Here is a 19,644-nt window from a genome sequence, read left to right on the forward strand (position 1 = left end):
GGAAATCCTGTCCTGGAAAGCAAAAGCAATGCTACGATACGTGATCTTCTCGGAAGACATTTAAAAGACCCGCGAGACCAAGGAGACTTGCCACGGTGCGTCTCGCGTGGACCGTAAACATGAGACTTGGTGACAAGAGATTGTCCCAGGGCCGTAGCAAAAAAGGACAGGGGCTGTACAGGCTTTAAAAAGATCGAACGGCAGCGCTACAGCAGCCCACCCCCCCTCCCAACAACATGAGCAGTGTTATATGTCCTGCAAGAAAGAATTTAACCATGCCCAGGGCCAGAAATAAAGGACAAGTATTGTTTTTACAACGTCACGTGAGACCAGGCAGTGACTGAGCCATCATTTAAAAGGAGTCCACAGACATCTAACCAAGCAGTTGTTGGATTGCTTTTGGCAGACACGCATCATGTGCTCCCAGCTCTTAAAACGACGACATGTGACAGGCAGAAGAGACCGCTCGCAAGCAGCAGAAAGACAGCAGATGATCCAAAGGCATATCCTTAGCGTTTATTCAGACGCCCCCCCTTCACAACACAAGCAGCATTATACGTCTGGCAAGAAAGAGATATAACCACGCACGTGGCCGGAAATAAAGGACAAGTACTGTTTTTACAAAAGTTTTTAAAGTAAAAGTGAAATTCTACTCCGTACTTCTAGAATTTTAATTTTTATACTGTATTGAGGATTTATTCTGTTCTATGGATTCTATTGTGTTGTATTGTATTGACCCCCTTCTTTTTGACACCCACCGCATGCCCAACCTACCTGGAAAGGGGTCTCTCTTTGAACGGCCTTTCCCAAGGTTTCTTCCATTTTTTCCATACAAGGGTTTTTTTTTTGGGGGGGTGTTTTTCCTGATCTTCTTAGAGGGTCAAGGCTGGGGGGCTGTCAAGAGGCAGGGCCTGTTAAAGCACATTGCGGCACTTCTTGTGTGATTTTGGGCTATACAAAAAATAAATTGTATTGTATATCCGGTAAACGAAACACAGGGGGTTGGCGAGCGAAGCCCCCCAGTTGAATATATAATTTTCCCTTTAACAGTTAATCTTACTAGTTTTTGACTCTTGAAAAGCTCAGGAAAATGGAGTTCATACAGCATTCAGAACATTATGTAAGATGTTTTGAAACTATCCCATTAGCTCCAACTTTAGTAACTGAGCAGTCATAGCACAGTCTTTAACACAATAACTATACATGCAAGTGTGGATTCATCTTAAATTTAAATTTTTTTATCCAAATGTCTTTTTAGTAAACTGATTTGTATTTTTTTAAGTTAACATTAAACTTCTTAAAAGCAGATTGCTTGGTGCATTTAGGTAGCATTTGTGCAATTCCGTATATTTTCGGTAAATTTTTCATCCTGTAAAGGATTTGAGTTCCAACTGCAAAGTCGTAATGTTTCATTACTCTCATCAGCTCAGCAGTGAAGTGGAAGCTGCCAAAGGAGGGAAAGAAGTTTTACTTCAACCAGCAATTGAAAAAAATTATTTTTTGTTTAGTTTATTAGTTGAAATCTCTGGATAATGTATCACTTTTTTGTTTTTGAATTGTTGTTCTCAATGTACTCTCTTATAAATTATACTTGAAATTAAAAAAAAAAAATCCATCTATTATATATGGAGCTGTTAGTATTTGCCAATAGGTTTGTGTTCTTCAGTTTTGACTGGGTGAAAAATATGAGGCATTGAGGTGTATGGATATTTAATATTATTGGTGCAATCATAAAAGTCTAGAAGTTAAGCTCCCCATACCTTTTTCAGTTCAGCTAAATAAGGCAGATTAACATATGAAGCAACATAATTTGGGGGGGGGGGGGGGTGTAGTTGATTTGTCGATATTTAAGAAACACTAGGAGGCTTCGTTTGCCAACCCCCTTGGCCTGCGCTAGACGCCAGCCTCTTCACGTCTCTGCCGCTCGCGTATGTGGATTTCACTTTCACCAAACAACACATCTTTTTAATTCTTGTGCATAGGCCTCTTCATTGGGAAGAAACACTACTTTTCCCTGATAGCAACACGAATTAGACGATCTACAAGTCTCTGACTTAAAGTTTAAATTCAAACAATATATTCAATCTCTTTTTGCTGTTCTGTTATTTCACCGAGTAATAATTTCCATTTGTTTGCGCTAATGCAAACTTTATCATTTATGTAAGGCTTTCGAATTTTAGTACTTTCATTATCTCTAACCTGCTCCGCGTGTGTATCGTGCCAACGTTTTTGAATTCTTTACGACGTTCTACTTTGTCATCTACTCTCTGTCTTTTATTTCCGGCCCCGGCTGTGGTTAAATCTCTTGGCACAAAGTCTCGTCTCGCGGGACATGAAAGTATCTCTCTGAAGAAGTCACATCTTGTCCCAGGATAAAAAGTCTCGTCTCGTCCCAGGATTTTTTTATTATTAATATAGAGAGACAGTATTAGAGTAGTAACTGTAAAAAAAAATAAATGAAGGAAGCAAGTACACCACCTGGAAAGGAGTCTACTTCATGGGTTTCACTCATAAACTACTGTATTCACAAACTTGAGGCCCTGGAAATTAGGATAGCTTGCACTCTAGCATTCTCAGAAGCATATTTAGGGTCATATAAGAAAGGAGCATGTTTCCTAACTGTCTTGATTATCATGTTGCACACTTTGAAACTGCCTTTGATTTCCTAACTGTCTAAACATGAATTCTTAACTTCTTTAAAGTTTAGAGAGGAGTAATGCTTCTGTAACTAAGGTTATTCTAATTTGTACACAAACAATATCTTTGCAGATAAACCCAATGTTCCAGTCCATTATTATGTAATATCTAGTAGTGTGCGGCCTTCCTTACTTTTTTATTCATGGGTATAATAAGCCTTGAGGTTTTAGTTTAACAGATAAGAGCCTCTTTGTTTTCTTACTTAACATATGCATTGAGATAAAATACTGATGGCTGATTGCAGTTTGCCCTTGTAAGCATGAATCATTTTCCTACTTTCTGTTTTACAAAATTTGTTTAAAGCTGCATGCACTCCTTACATGATGTCTTTCTCAATGTGCTGTTTTTTGGTTCCCCCCCCCCCCCCCCCCCCCCCCCCCTCTACCTGCCCCCTTTGCAGACGCAGTGTAATTGAAGCAGTCTATAACCGGCTCCACCCACATAGGGACGATGATGGGGTAAGTGTTTGTGTAGGTTGCCATTTGTTACCCCGTTTGGCAGCACTGCTCTTGAAGCATCTCCTGCTAGACGTGTTTGTTTGCTTTGCATTTAGCTCACTTTAATATATTCACCATAAATTATACTCTCCTTGAACCCTTTGTTGAGGTGTCTGCTGCGTTTTGGGTACTGCTGTATTGTAACACACCATTACTGAGGTCAATGCTTGACTATGGATTGGGAAGGCTGGTGCGTTCCTCCTATGGATTTCAGGAGTTATGAATAGATGTAAGGTAGCACTTACAGTTAAAATATCGGAGACAAATTTAGGTGATTCAGTAAAATCAAATTCCTACAAATATTAATGAGTATCAATTAAATATGTTAGCTTATGATATGACTCACCTTCTTCTTTCTTGCTTTAGCCAAGAGTGGTTTTGTGTGACTGCATGGAGCATAGCGTGCCCACACTCCTTTCACTCTACTCTTTCAAAATTCGGTACCATCTGTGTTTTACTTTTTGCGACTACAAGTTTTTCTCATTAATAAAACCACTGCACACTGGGAAATATATAGCAGCGCTCACGGTGAACATTTCTTGCAGGGCCATTTCTGCTTCTGGGTATTGTGAAGTTATCCTTGTCATGTAACTAGTACCCTGTCAACTACAAATAAAGTCCTCTAGCGTTTGTGCCTTTTAAGCTCACTTTCACACATACAGGGTGTCCCACTCGGGAGTACAACTTTAAAAATGCAAATTACTCTGCAACGCGTGCATGTATCATCATGCAACAAGGTTCAAAATATTCCTTATTTAATGAAGAATTGATTCTGTGTCATAAAGAGGTGGGCACTATAGCGGGCGCCGCTACTGGGCAACAGGACGGGGCAACGTGCCATACCTCTCATCTCAGTATGGAAGAGATCCGATCGTTTATTGGAGACGGGGTGATCTCGAAAGGTTTGTGGCCACCTCGATCGCCTGATTTAACTCCCCCAGATTTTTTTGTATGGGGATATTTAAAGGGCAAGGTTTATGCAAGCAAACCCAGGACCATCGAACAACTGAAAGCAAACATCGAGCGTGAAATTGTTTCCATCAACAGTGACATGTTGCAGAGGACATTCTCAAATATGGAGCATCGCGTTTCTTCTCAAATATGGAGCATCGCGTTTCCTTGTGTGCAGACGTTGGGAGAGGACATTTTCCACACCTTTTATAATGTGGACTTGTTTTCCACTAAATACAGGTATGTTCAGTTCTTACAGCTCGCCTTTGCGTTCGCGAGTAATTCACATTTTTAAAGGTGTACTCCCGAGTGGGACACCCTATATAACTATGGATTTGCAGCATTACATACACAGGAATGTGATTTTATATTATAGATTAATATATTTTTGTTTCCTGACATGTCAAAGTGACCATCTTACCCAAATTTAAAGGATCTGTAAAGCATCTTTTTTGAATTTTTGGAGATTTAGTCTGGATAAAGAATAAATGTCGTCCATTTTCCCCTAACGTATCTAACTTGGACATTTTTTCAATCCCCCCTCACTTACAGTGGTGTCTTTATATGTTTTCTTATATTCAGCTGAAAAGGCTGACCAATTGAAATGGTAGTTAGACTTGGTAGAATCATTATAGATGGAGCAGAAGCGATAAAATTTAATGTATATTAACAGTTTTAAATGTACGTGGTAAATATATTAGGCATGATTACATTATCACTGTTCTGAAACTCAAAAGTACTTTTTAGACATTAGGTCTTTATATGTTTTCTTATATTCAGCTGAAAAGGCTGACCAATTGAAATGGTAGTTAGACTTGGTAGAATCATTATAGATGGAGCAGATGGAGCAGAAGCGATAAAATTTAATGTATATTAACAGTTTTAAATGTACGTGGTAAATATATTAGGCATGATTACATTATCACTGTTCTGAAACTCAAAAGTACTTTTTAGACATTAGGATTAATGGAGTTGTCACTATTCACTTAAAGTAGACTGGACTGATTAAAGAGGATAATAAGATGCTGCTGGAGTTGTACAGCAAGCTGTGTCAAGTATAACGGAAGGGACTAGCAGGATTTGTTTTATAAAGATTGTAAGCATTAATCACAAGATTATTGGTTGAAGTTTTCCTCCCTATTTTACCAATAAAAATATTGCAGCAGTAGAGGAGGTCTAGAGAAGTGCAACTAGGCTAATTCTAAGACCGCATAGAATAAGCTATGTGGAAGGTTTAAAGAGTTTAGTCTTTTTAGTTTAAAGGAATAACTGATAGAAATTATGAAAAGAATTAGCTTGGTGGACCCCAGCTGTTACTTTAAAGTAGACCATCAGACCAGTAATGGTAGCTGATTAAGTCTAAATTAACAAGTTTATATTCACAATGTGAACTGTAGTTACATTAAGTTATGAAGTAGTGTGATTGACAACAGTAATCTGGAGACTCTGATGGTATTTTGCAAGTTGTGTGGATGGACAGAAGAGGTATTGGGCCAAACAGCTTGTTGAGGATCTAGTAAATGAAATGATTAGTCATTGTTGAAGTGTACGTAAACCAACATACAGGTGCTATCAATCCTGAAAGCTAATTTTAAAGTTTTCCTGACGCCGTTTGTATGTTTATTACAAAGTTCATACCCGGGGTTTTAATGTGCATAACACAATCGGAAACACCTCATGTATTCTGATCTGACCGCTGCTACTCTTCTTCTAGATGAATTTTGCAAAGTTGTTTCCCCTTAGTTGAAGCAGCTTGAAAGAAATTGGTAACTGCTCTGCTGAAACAAAATTCGATGTGTCTGAGAAACTGATGCGAGATTGGAGGAGGCAGGAAGATGCAAGAAAAAAAAAAAAAATTAAGTGTTGTACTTTTGAACGGGCATCTAAGTCGGTTTTTTGTTTTTCTGATCGATTTTTACGTGAGTATATACGGTATGTAATGTGATAAAAGTGGCAATAACTAAAACATGTGTTTGTTGTCTGGCCTTTTTTTTTTTTTTTTTAAATAACTTGGGGGCTTCGCTCGCCCAATCCCCCCACCTTGCCTGCGCTATATGCCAACCTCTTTGAGTCTGTCGCTCGCGTCGTGAAGAGAGGGTTGAATGCACCCCAAGGAGATGTGATCCCTCCTCCGACACCCCCTCTTAAACGGTGATACAATGGGAAAGTTTTTTTTTTTGTTTTTTTTTTTATAACCTCCTCTTTGCTCGATCAGCTGCTGACTTGCTGCCGTGCCGTGCGGCACACTTCTGTCATATCACCTTGGTCCATATATTCGATCTCTCTTCGCTTTTACCTTTTCATCAATATCACATTGAATTTTGATTCCGTGTTTGGAATTACATTGTGACAATGCAACTGCCCGTGAGTGAATATCATTTTTCTCTCTACAAGAAATGTGTCTCACATAATCACGTAGGACTTTTCCAAATCTCTTTGCATAAGCTCTTGTCTCATGGGGCTTCTAGCCCCGGGCATGGTTGCATCGCTTGGCACGAAGACTCATCTCACAGGACGTGAAAGTGTCTCTAAGACAATCACAACTCGTCTCCTTCCAAGATTTTTATTTTTTATAATAGAGAGATAAGCATGATTGCCGCAGTCATGTGCAGAAATTCTCCCGTCTTGAATACATAATGTTTTCTTTTCTTTTCGCGGTGCTGTATGATCATCACCATGACCCATTTACATTTAGTTCTTGTTAATGTATTTCATCGTGTATTACTTTGTCTTCTGGTTTAATTTGTCTACTTCAGTACCGCTGATACTGGAAAATAGCTAGAACATTATGTTTTTGGATCATTGGTATCTACTAGGGAATCCATTCTCGGATGGGTTTATCCATTCCCAGGAATCTGGAATCCCGCATGTCATTCCCAGACACCCGGGGATGACACAGTGCACGGGCATCTGACATGTGAACGGTTTTAGAATGACCGACACTTATTTTTAATAAAACTACTGCAATATGTTGACACCAATAAAAAACTAACCTTATCTACAAGCAGTTCATGCTGTCATATAAGTACATGTATCTTTAGTTGCGGTAATAAGAGTGTAGAAAGCACAACGTGTCCAGCGTGCGGTTGTCCATGCGAGAGCACACCTTCGTGCAGAGTACGCCAGCCGCTGAGAAAGCACACTCTGCCTCCACTGAAGTAGGCAGCGCAGTCATCAGATACTGATACACTTGTTCTAAACAACACCCGTGCTTGCCGTTGCTCTGAAACACCGCCATTTCAGCTTTTACTGCTGCATCCAGTTTCTTGTCATCATTCTGTGATGGCAAGTTTCTTGGCACAGATAATGCAGATGCAACAGACTGACGCATTGCAATTTCAAGTTGCTGTTCAAAGCTGTTGTCTGATGAAGTGCAAGCTGCAGCAATGGTGCCACCTTAATTATTTTCAACTATAACTGTTATTTCTTGATCAATTTTTACACTTTTACACGCTATATATGCGAGCTTGGCCGTTCCCCTTTCCTGGGAATGGATTCCCTTGTATCGACTGGTACTGAAACTGTCGGTTCATCTGATATCTCCAACGGTGATAACTAAATAAACAAGATCATTACTACTAAAAGAATTATGATTATTAGCTAACCAAATAAAGACATACACATCTACCGTCATACCTTTCTTATATGCTGCTATTCGGTGATCCAGCCCTGCCTACTCCTCACTCTGTCCCATCCCATGTCTTGTAGTTTGATGCACTTGTTTCAGTGCCCCCTACTTCACAGGAGTGACTGTCGAATGAGTAAAAGAAACAAAACATATAAAGGTTGAAGTAATCACTCTCAAGGTAATATTGACACAGTAAACTGATACGTTTTAAGATGGAGGATGAGTATCATTCAGGTGTAGAGAGGTGTGCTCACATATTCAGACTTGATACAAGTTGTGTGTTACTTTCCTTTATCTTTGGAGTCTCTACCTGTAAGCTCTTTCCAAGACAACTGCACATAAAAGTGTCCTGGCGTCTTGGAGCATCTGCCAGAGCTGATACGGAGTATTGACAGGGGCGCATATAAAACTATTTTTTCCTAATTAAATGTTATTGCCATTTGCTTTATAAATACATTTTCACGTACGGTCAATAATAATGTAAAATACATCATTTTAAAAATAATTGGGATACTGGTTTTCAGGAACTATATTACTGTATGAAAACTCTGATATTTCCCACACTAAAATGCTTTTATCTTAGTTCCAAAGTATCAATATAATACCAATACATTACTTGCAGTTACGGTCCAGATGTCACCCAAGTCTTAATGTAACTTTACTGTCATAATTTGCAGGCCTTCTAATTCTAAGAAGTGGCCCCTAGAGGTCTATAATTAATCAAAATCCTAAGAAAGAGCCCTTTCTGTTATTCACTGCTTTTCAAACAAAGGCTTCCCCAGTAACTTGTATGTAAACTAGGCTTGATTACCACTTGGCCCCCTTCTGTGGACTGCAGTACTTAATGGTGCCAGTTGCTACCAGTAATTGCCTTTAATTCCTTCATGGCACGTGGGTCTGTTTATAGCCCAGAATTTAGTATTTTTTCATTCCTTAAATACTGTTTATCCGCTTATTACTGCTGCCTGCTCTAATAATAGCTGTTTAACAGCAATGAGTCAAAACATTTCCGATAAAAGTTTCAGACGAATATGTGCTTGCAATTAACATAATTACCTCACACAAGAAAGCCTGTGGGAAAAGTGGAGCCGTGCAGGTGTCTTCGTTCTCTGTATGCATGTGCCAAAAGCATGACAGCAGCTGGGCCTTTTCTTACTGAGCCTTAGTTGTACAATATATTTCTTCTTTCCTCTCACTACAGTTTATGAACAGAGCTACACATTCTTGGACAGAACTTCTTTATCCAGATCCAAACTGTTTGGCCAATAAATACAAGATGAAATGCAGCTAATTTTCTGTAAAATCAAATTTGCCATTTCTAAATATTTGAGTCAATAAATTTACATCGCCTTCCTTTAAAATTATTTGTCTCAATATGCACCAACGAGTATCCAAGGTTTTGGTAAATAAAAGTGTTATCTATACATTGGTGGGTTAAATAAAATGTAACCTAACAGACTTAAACCCATTTAATCCATTTCAGAGGGTGAAGGTTGGCCAGAGCCTATCAGTCGCCGGGTCAATTAACACCCAGACCTCCACTCACGGAGACCATTTATTGTTGCCATACAGTGCATTCGGAAAGTATTCACAGCGTATCACTTTTTCCACATTTTTTCATGTTACAGCCTTATTCCAAAATGGATTAAATTTATTTTTTTTCCTCAGAATTCTACACACAACACCCCATAATGACAACGTGAAAAAAGTTTACTTGAGTTTTTTGCAAATTTATTAAAAATAAAAAAACTGAGAAATCCCATGTACATAAGTATTCACAGCCTTTGCTCAATACTTTGTCGATGCACCTTTGGCAGCAATTTCAGCCTCAAGTCTTGTTGAATATGATGCCACAAGCTTGGCACACCTATCCTTGGCCAGTTTCGCCCATTCCTCTTTGCAGCACCTCTCAAGCTCCATCAGGTTGGATGGGAAGCGTCGGTGCACAGCCATTTTAAGATCTCTCCAGAGATGTTCAATCGGATTCAAGTCTGGGCTCTGGCTGGGCCACTCAAGGACATTCACAGAGTTGTCCTGAAGCCACTCCTTTGATATCTTGGCTGTGTGCTTAGGGTCGTTGTCTTGCTGAAAGATGAGCCGTCGCCCCAGTCTGAGGTCAAGAGCTCTCTGGAGCAGGTATTCATCCAGGATGTCTCTGTACATTGCTGCAGTCATCTTTCCCTTTATCCTGACTAGTCTCCCAGTCCCTGCCACTGAAAAACATCCCCACAGCATGATGCTGCCACCACCATGCTTCACTGTAGGGATGGTATTGGCCTGGTGATGAGCGGTGCCTGGTTTCCTCCAAACGTGACGCCTGGCATTCACACCAAAGAGTTTAATCTTTGTCTCATCAGACCAGAGAATTTTCTTTCTCATGGTCTGAGAGTCCTTCAGGTGCCTTTTGGCAAACTCCAGGCGGGCTGCCATGTGCCTTTTACTAAGGAGTGGCTTCCGTCTGGCCACTCTGTCATACAGGCCTGATTGGTGGATTGCTGCAGAGATGGTTGTCCTTCTGGAAGGTTCTCCTCTCTCCACAGAGGATCTCTGGAGCTCTGAGAGAGTGACCATCGGGTTCTTGGTCACCTCCCTGACTAAGGCCCTTCTCCCCTGATCACTCAGTTTAGATGGCCGGCCAGCTCTATTAAGAGTCCTGGTGGTTTCGAACTTCTTCCACTTACGGATGATGGAGGCCACTGTGCTCATTGGGATCTTCAAAGCAGCAGAAATTTTTCCGTAACCTTCCCCAGATTTGTGCCTCTAGACAATCCTGTCTCGGAGGTCTACAGACAATTCCTTTGACTTCATTCTTGGTTTGTGCTCTGACATGAACTGTCAACTGTGCGACCTTATATAGACAGGTGTGTGTCTTTCCAAATCATGTCCAGTCAACTGAATTTACCACAGGTGGACTCCAATGAAGCTGCAGAAACATCTCAAGGATGATCAGGGGAAACAGGATACACCTCAGCTCAATTTGAGCTTCATGGCAAAGGCTGTGAATACTTATGTACATGTGCTTTCTCAATTTTTTTATTTTTAATAAATTTGCAAAAATCTCAAGTAAACTTTTTTTACGTTGTCATTATGGGGTGTTGTGTGTAGAATTCTGAGGAAAAAAAATAAATTTAATCCATTTTGGAATAAGGCTGTAACATAACAAAATGTGGAAAAAGTGATGCGCTGTGAATACTTTCTGGATGCACAGTATAAGGTGACCTGCACATATCTGGGGATATGAGAAGAGATTCCATGTAAGCGCACAGAGAACGAATTTCTGCACAATGAATCCTTAAGACAAGAGAGCTACTCGCTGTGTCACAGTGCAGCTCAGGGTATTGAAGGAATAACCCACCTAAAAATATTTTTTATATGGTACTTTCCACATGAGGTTTGTAGTGATGGCCAAGAAAAAAATCTTTAATCTCAATGTCTCCATGGAGGATGGAGATCACAAATGTTCTGACAAAATGGGCTTCTACAGAAACCAACACCGGACTACAGTAAGCAATAAAAAAAAAAAATCCATGAAAAATAATTGTCCTGTAATCCACATGCCAAATCATCCAGTCATAGTCTCACAACCGGCCAAACGTACATTTTCCTCTGGATGCACTGCTCTTGTTTTCCACCAGCATTTATTATTATAATATTTTATCAAGCAATGCATGCATTTGGTGCGTTCTGAGCATACAAACTAACTGACATGTGGATAATGAGTCACGAGTAACTGATCATAATCTTAACCTATGTATGGTTATTAATTTTTCTGACATATGGGCTTTATGTGAGATTCACTTCCCCCTTCATTAATATGTGTGTGTGTTGTTTTTTTTTCTTTTCTTTTCTTTTATAATAATGAATCTGGCTTGTATGTACTCAACCATCAAATACAAGTGTAATTCCAGTACTGCCACACTTACAGGACACTGGTGTGTCTATACAGCAATCCTGTGACGCAGCAGTAACACATGTGAAATGCTGCCCCAGTTCCCCTGACGTGCTGACTGACCACACTTTCTTATTGATATGCAATCAGGATGAAATACTTGCATGTAGTGAAGCATGTTCACTCTTTGGGCTCTTTTTAGCCAATCTCCACACAAACCTGGTTAGTTCTCTTGTAAAGTAATACTTGTTATTTGCATTGTGGTGTTGCCATCAGCTATGTCCTGAATGAACTGGGACATCTGCATTCTTTAAGCTTCATAGAATAGCTGAATTTAAATATTAAAAGCCGGTTAAAACACAATTCTTTTTAATCATTTTAGTCAGTCGATAGTGATTTTTTTTTTTAAGAAGCCAGACTTGAGCTCAGGTTTGGGCTTGAGGACATATACAGTATGTTTTAAATTTGTGTGGGGTGGCACCTTTGAGAATGGAGCACAGCACATTATAGAAGCAGCCACACAACAGCAGGTAAGCCAGCCCTCTGACCTCCGTGAAGCTCTCCATATGTACGTTGTGTGGCTGGCTGTCCTCTGACTCTCCAGTACACATGTAGTATTTGTTTGTTTGTAGTTTGCTGCATTCTTGCAGGGCACCTCTTCAGTTAACATTCCTAATGTACAATTGCATGCATTCTTATTCTACGGTCTTCAATCTTAACAAAGGATCGCCATGGACCAGAAGACCGAGGAACCTCAGGAAAGTTGCTTCACACACTTCGGCAGATGAGAATCAATCATAGGGGCAACTATCGTCAAGTGCTGGAAGAAATGCTTTCTACTTATAGGAAAGCTGGGGAGGAAGGCGCGTCAGTCTCCTCCAGCATTACCGTTCGAGATGGCAACACCTCGGTTTCAGACTCCCCTGCTCAAAAATCCACCAGAAGAAGCCATTCGTCCAAGTTCCTTCGCAGCAACTACAACACCAAGCAGGAAGAGCCTGGAGTAGATAATACAGAGTGACGCACAGCCACAGCCAGTCTGTTGTCATGTTAGAAGCTCACAGATTGTTTGGCTTTAGAGCATGTGTAAAATAAGTTAGCGCGGCAATCTAGCCACTACGCTTTGTTCTCTTATTATTATACCTTGTGACATGCTGCAAGATGGAATTAAATGCAAAAAAGAGATTCTGCTCAGTGTTTTTTTTGCAGATCAGATCACCAGGACTTGCAACCAGTCAATAAATAGGACATGTGGTTTACTGTTTTGCTTCACACAAACTTTGACTTGTCTTCATAGAAATCAAATCATGGCATGGTCTAGAAGTGACACTGGTGCCTGTTCATCACGCGTAATGTACAGAAGACCTGCTTTTTATATTGTGGTCCTTGCTGCCTATCTCCTTCCCTTCTGATGTGCCAGCTGCCCCATTCTTCACATATGTAAGAATTATGATGTCAAAATGATTGTGACATTAATGTTTAAAAGGAACTGCTCTCATGACCCCTTGCAAAGCCTCTGAAAATGTTGACTTGCTGTTGTTGCCACAGCAACAACATTAACAACACTGCCACACACACACAAACCCCCCCCCCACCATGAACCTCCCACCCGTTGCCCAGTTTGTTTAAGGTTAGCTTTAGAACTGGTGACTGCAGCAATGAGCCTTGGGGCTCTTCGGCCTTAAGATTGTTCATCTTGATGAGAAGAGTCATAATGCTTTAGAGGTCCCATTTCTAGTGAGCGTAGAAGAGGACATGCATGTCATGAGATTTTTAAAGTTCTCAGGGCCTAACGCACCTTGACTGTGAAAATCCCGGTATGCTGTGTCAATGGATTTGTTTTTGTACTTGACTGAAAAGGGCACATGTGTCACGTTAACTATTCCCTCCAAACATTATGAAAATGTCACTGTCTGCAGTTCGTCTCACCTCCCCTGTTCACTTTGTAGTGCAGTTGCTGCAATGATACAGAATTCATTTTGTCAATCTAGTTTTGTTTTTGGATGGGGAGAGTACTTCGATAGATACTTTATTAATCCTCAAGGGGAAATTCACATGATACAAACAATATTAATGAAAGAGTGATAAAAAAACACAGTGCAAGTTACAAAATGCAAGGCAGGTATAACAGTCAATAACCTTGTATAATACTTTTAACACCTTTTGGATAATTAGTTGGTAAATGGTCCATGGACCTAACCAAAGTGTTTTGAAATGGTTAATAATTGTGCCAAATAATCTATAGCCGTAGTTTATTTCAGTTATTTTGGTAGTGTCTCAGGGATTTATTGCATTGGCACTGTATTGCCAAGTAAACCCGTGAATAGGTAGCTGCTTGTTGCCTCCCTGTTGGCCAGTGCCTGTTACCCATGGCAGTGTTTCTCAACCTCGGTCCTGGGGACCCCCTGTGGCTGCAGGTTTTTGTTCCAACCAGCTTCTGTTTTTAATTGGACTCCTGGGGGGTATTTTTCATACGTGGGTTAGTCGTTTAGCCAGATGTAATTGTTGACGATTTGGCCTGATCCTGGATCTGTCGGTTTTTCGAAACTCTTGCTGGAAGTGTTGTCATAGCAGCACATCCTAATCCTCAGACCTGCTCGGAGCAGGTGTGTTTGATGTAAACAAGGATTAGCTCACACACGTAATCAGTGACGATGCGTGGAAGTCATCCAGTCATGGCTTTGCCGTTCATAAATGAGCGACCAATTGATATCGGTGCGCAAATTATAAGAAGAGAATTTCATATAGAGAGGGTTTTGCGCGATCGGCAAGATCCTTTATTGCTCCTGGAGGAAATTCTTTTTGAAAGATACCGCTTTAGCCGATGGGGAATACCTCAACGATTTATTAGCACCTTCTATTCGAAGTCAAACTCTGCGAAGTCGGACTCTCACAACCACACAGACAGTAGCCATTGCTTTGAGGTTTTTTTACAAGCGGCACTTTTTTTATATACTGTAGGCGATGCGGAAAATCTAACTAAAAGTGCAGTTTGCCAGGCAATTCGTAAAGTCTGTTTGGCTCTGAAATATTTCCTTCGGGTTTTCATAGTGTTTCCTGGACACCTGCGTGTGCAGACAATAAAAGAGACGTTTCATGCCATTGCAGGTAGGTAATACACAGGCACAAACACCCACAGTTCCATGAAGAATCTCACAATCAGCCTAACATTCTCATTACCAGGACTTCCAATTGTGATTGGGGCACATGGGACTGATCAGAGTGAAATGGATATGACATTCCCTGCAACTGGCCCAACAAAAAAAGAGGGCTATATGGAACATACCTATGGCACACATGGAGGACAAATATATGCAATGACCATCCTTTACCTGAAATGAAGTGACCACTGCATCCTGCCACTGGTTCTGAGGAGGAGCTTCCCCCTGGAATGCCCTCAGAAACAGGGCGATGGGCATTTTGCTGGAGAGCCAACTCTGCTGCAGGGGTTAGGTCTGGACCGCGTGGACCTCCACCTGTTTTTTGCTTGTCTGCCTTCTTATTAGCTTTAGAATTAATGTTCTTTACATTATATATGATTATTTATGTCAACAATTCTTTAAATAGTTATATACCAATATTTACCAGTTTGAAGTATATTCTTGTTCTTCACTTTAACCTGTTCCCGTGTTCTCCTTGTGCTCACGTTTGATCTGGAATTATGACATATTAAATAATAATTAATTTGACACATAGGAAATGAAACGCTGCATTCAGTAAGTACAATGCACACTACTTAGTGTTTAATTTGTTGGCCACTTTTTGCCAGCCGTCTTTTCTGGTCTGGGCTGCTTTTGCAGTGTTACCCCTTGTGCATATTAAATCTTAAAATTCTTCATGTCCTTCGAATAAAAGGTCTTGCGCCGCGTGTGTGAAAAAAAAATGCGCCCATTCTTTCGTCATTTTGTTACAGCCTATCAAAGACTTGCTGATCATGTTTTCTAGACTCAATATATATGGGCTTTTGAATCAGCGCGGGCGCGTGCATTCATCTCGTATGATTAGATCCAGCTACACTAATCTAATACACGGCTGCGTTTGAAAAACCGACTTATCCCGGATGAGTGTCACCGGCATTAACTTATCCAAGATGAGGCATCTGATCTCGGATGATTTAAGCGACGTACGAAAAATTACCCCCTGGGCTAATTAAGTGAACTGTTATTTCCCAAGTTCTGTGTTTTGGGAACAATATAGAAATTAGAAACCTAAGTTTGGCTAAAAAGAAAAATATATAAAAATGTACCAAGAAGTTATATTGGAATAATGTATTTTTTTCTTTTTAACAATATTTTCATCTTGATTTTCATTCTACTTTTCTAGGTGTTCTAATTGTTTAATTAATCCATTATTTACTAATTAGTGGATCTGATGCTAAAGTAGTTGCAGCTTTTGCTTATTCCGTGTTGTTTGCCAGCGTGTCTGCTCTGCTCATTTTTAATTCTCATTAATAAGATACAACAAAGGGGAAAAACTGCACAGAGAAAGGGCAAAATATGATGAAATCAACAAAAGAGAATTAAGCATTTAAATCAATAGCAGAAGCAGGAATATTTTTAAAATCTTATAAACGTAAAAATCATGCTGCTGTGCATTTCTGAATGTAGGATAAAAGAAAAATAATACCAGCTAATTAAATGAGATCAGTGCTATCAGGTGTTGTCATTGATTAGGAATCTGCTTGGAACAAAAACCTGCAGCCACAGGGGGTCCCCAGGCCCGAGGTTGACAAACACTGCCCCATGGGGTTTGAGAGGAAGCAGCAAGACAACTGGCCATCCTGCCTAAACTCCGACCTTGATTCATCATGAGAGCATCCGACTGCCCTTCTCAATGGCTCAGCTTGAACTGACTGTGCCATCGGTGCTTTTTTTGGATTCGAGGCTCATCCCTCTGCAGCGTCCTTCTTGACTTTGGATAGACTGCTCTCATTTTGACGTGATTACTGGCTAGGTGGGACACATAATACATACTCCTGAACCTTTAATACTTCTGCAACCATGGTTTCCTACATCATGAGTCCTAAGAAATTTATGAAAAGTTTCTAATGTTCAATTGATTACTGTAAAGTTAACTGCTTCACTACCTTGGCAGTGTAGAATGCTAGTTTCTTTGTGCCTTTGCTCAAATAAAATTGTTTTTAGCAAGCTAAATGTGTCATGTGTTTGTTTATTTTGTTTGTTTACTACGCTACCAAACAAAATTAGCACATGGAAATTATTTGAACCCGATTCTGTTTGGCTTAACAGCACTTGCTCTGACTTTCTCGGTTTTTCACAATGGATCATGAAACAAGTAATTTTTCCTTTCTGAGTTTTTATCACTTGACTGGCTGACCTCATTCACCAACTTAAAAATACAATTTTTATTCAGATTAAATGTGTCAAGCATGTTGGATCAAGGAAAATGCATCTGTGCTATGCAAGACACAGACTAACCAAGCTGCTACTGTTTTTATAGCATTCAATATCGAGGGGGGTTTGGAGTGAAAGTGTGTATGTATTTGTGACAGGTGAGCCATGAAATTGTCTAATAAATGTTTTGTCGCGTCTGCGTCTTGCTCCAAATTTCTATTCGTTTCACTTACTATTCAGAGTTCTCTTGAAATCTCATATAACACATTGATCAGACAGACATGTTGTGTTACAAACGTGCAGTCACCAATTGTTTGCAGCCTTTAAAGACAACTCTGTGATCTCTTTCTTTACCTTCTAATAAATTAAACCAGTATGTCAGAAACAAAAGTGTTTTCTTCATATTCTAGTATACCACATGTGTTGTAAGGCTTGTCTCTTTAAATATTTTGAGTGCTTTTGTTTCAGATTTAATTCAAACTCCTTTGGTGCATCAGCTGTCCCGTCATCCCCATTTCTGGGGTTGTAGACTCTCTTCCGTTTCTATTGATGTTGATAAGTTCTATTTTTTTAATAGTCCATTGTTTCCTGTTTTAGTGCAGTTAAAGCATTCCCAGTTTAACTCTGCGAGCCCTGGCAGCATTTTAAATCATTTATCTGTATTTCAAAAATGACTTCCTTCACCCTTACAGCGTTTCTTTTTTCCTTTTGTATTGTTGGGTCCATCTCTCTGTCATTTAATGACTCCAATAGCAGGGGCAGTTGTTGGGGGAACTAGGATTCAGGATTACCCACAATGCAGGTGTACTCGTCGTTAAGTCGAGTACTTTTAACATCAAGAACGTGCATAACATTGAACGACATTTTAAAGCATTTGGCCAAGTCTTCACCCAGGCTTTCGCTTGAGATCCAATACGTCCGGTGCCATTGAAGCATTGTAATTCGACAGCACCTGTCGTGCCCATCCTGGGAACCATCTTGGGTGAATAAAGTTTATCCAAACCCCTTAGAGGTTTCAGGTGCGGTCTGACATTGTTAAATGCAACTTTTATTTTTTATTTTTTTTTCCCCTTTCTGCAGAGTGCTGGAGATCTGGAGGACCCTTGGTAGCCTGCTACAGTCGGGAGTCTCTTACTAAACAATGTTCGGAGTGAATTAACACGGATGAAATCTTTTTTTTCCATTTTTCTTCAGTACCAAGGGAAGCCCCAATGTGATGGCTTAACATTTTTGGGTTAAAGGAGAGGTGTATGCATTTGAAAGGGATTTAAACTTATGAAAAAAAAAAAGAATAAAATGTTTTTACACCAGTTTTACTCAATTTTTGTGTTTTCTGATTTAAAACAAACGACAAAAAAAAAAAATTGCCATTTGGCGTTTGCTTGTACTGTGTCCAGTATTTGTCCCCCATCCTTGACTTGATGGCATCTGCTCCTGGGTTCAGCTCTTGAAACTTGGAAGGTGTTGTGTACACCTGGGTGGGCCATCGAGGAGGCGCTACTAAAAGTTCAAGGACTTCATGATATGCATCCCTGGAGGTCACGCAGATAGCTCCGTAAGGCATGTTGCTGAAGTTTTTTTGTTTCAATTAATTAATCTTCAGCTATCCTGGGCTTGCATCTTCGGTTTCTGTGTGTGTGCGCGTGTGTTTCTGGCGATAGATTTATCAGTATATTTTGTTTCCCTTCAATTTCAGGTGTTAGCCTAACACTTGCTTATGGGAATAATTCGTTTGGCAACTGAACTGTTTACACCACCGGGCCCTGTGGAACATCTGCCAGCTTGTGCCTAGGGCAGCAGGTCCTTCTTTAATGGAATCTGGCAGATCCATTTGAGTTTTACGCAAATGCAGAATGCCGTCTCTTCTCACCCTGACATCTCGCTCGTTTCCTCCCTGGCTAGTGACAACCGCTCTGTTTGACGTGTACCGCTCTGTCATCACACCTAACAGTCCCCAATGTGAACTTGACTCTCCACGGGACTTTCTCTGCATTATCATTTATTTAGTCCCTGCCTTATTATAATTTTACTGGCTTAAATGAGCATCATTTGGTTGCTTATGGAACACGGGGGACATGTCACATTGTTAGAAATGCAGCTAATGACGCTTCCATGTGAACAACTTGCATTAGCCAAATAATGTTTTATTTTTTCCTTTCATCGTTCGCACATCGGTCTGGTTGACACGTAAGGTACTTCGAGGTTCACGGTGTGTGTGTGTGTGTTTGTGCGTTTTTCTCTCTCCTTTTTCCTTTTTTTACCCCACTCCCTCAATAACCTCGGTTACATGCACGGAATTGAATTAGTGTTAAATCACAGTAGCAAAAGGGAAAATAAAGCTGGGCTGAGGGGAGAACAATGAATGTATTTCATCTGTACACAATACTGTACATGCCTTGTAATGAATGATTTTTGTTTTAATCTGTTACTTGATAATGATGTTTAATTGCCCATGTATGTAGTTTAAGAGGAGTGTTTTTAATTGGTTTGTATGAAATGGAATTCATTTTTATTATTTATTTTTAAGTTTACTTACCCCTCTTATTGCAGTAGGATTGTGTGAACCCTGCCTGGGAAGAAGAAATTCATGAGATGAGGGAAAAAATAAATAAATAAATTAAAGCTCAT

General features: G+C 40.0%; 1 protein-coding gene across 2 annotated transcripts in view; it reads left to right on the forward strand.

The window, feature by feature from the left end:
• ppm1ba (protein phosphatase, Mg2+/Mn2+ dependent, 1Ba) overlaps positions 1-18,326 on the forward strand; it is a 109,691-nt gene extending 91,365 nt beyond the window's left edge. Inside the window, exons 6-7 of one of the 2 annotated variants that reach the window (XM_051919636.1) lie at positions 3,098-3,155; positions 12,387-12,822. In XM_051919636.1, the coding sequence (XP_051775596.1) occupies positions 3,098-3,155; positions 12,387-12,683 (355 nt within the window). In that variant the 3' untranslated portion in view covers positions 12,684-12,822. Of the gene's footprint in view, positions 1-3,097; positions 3,156-12,386; positions 12,823-18,096 lie in introns of those variants that run through there. The other variant, XM_028820966.2, reaches the window with a different exon arrangement.
• The last annotated feature ends 1,318 nt before the right edge of the window (positions 18,327-19,644 follow it).

Source organism: Erpetoichthys calabaricus, chromosome 15, assembly GCF_900747795.2.
Source record: "Erpetoichthys calabaricus chromosome 15, fErpCal1.3, whole genome shotgun sequence".
NCBI lineage: Eukaryota > Metazoa > Chordata > Cladistia > Polypteriformes > Polypteridae > Erpetoichthys > Erpetoichthys calabaricus.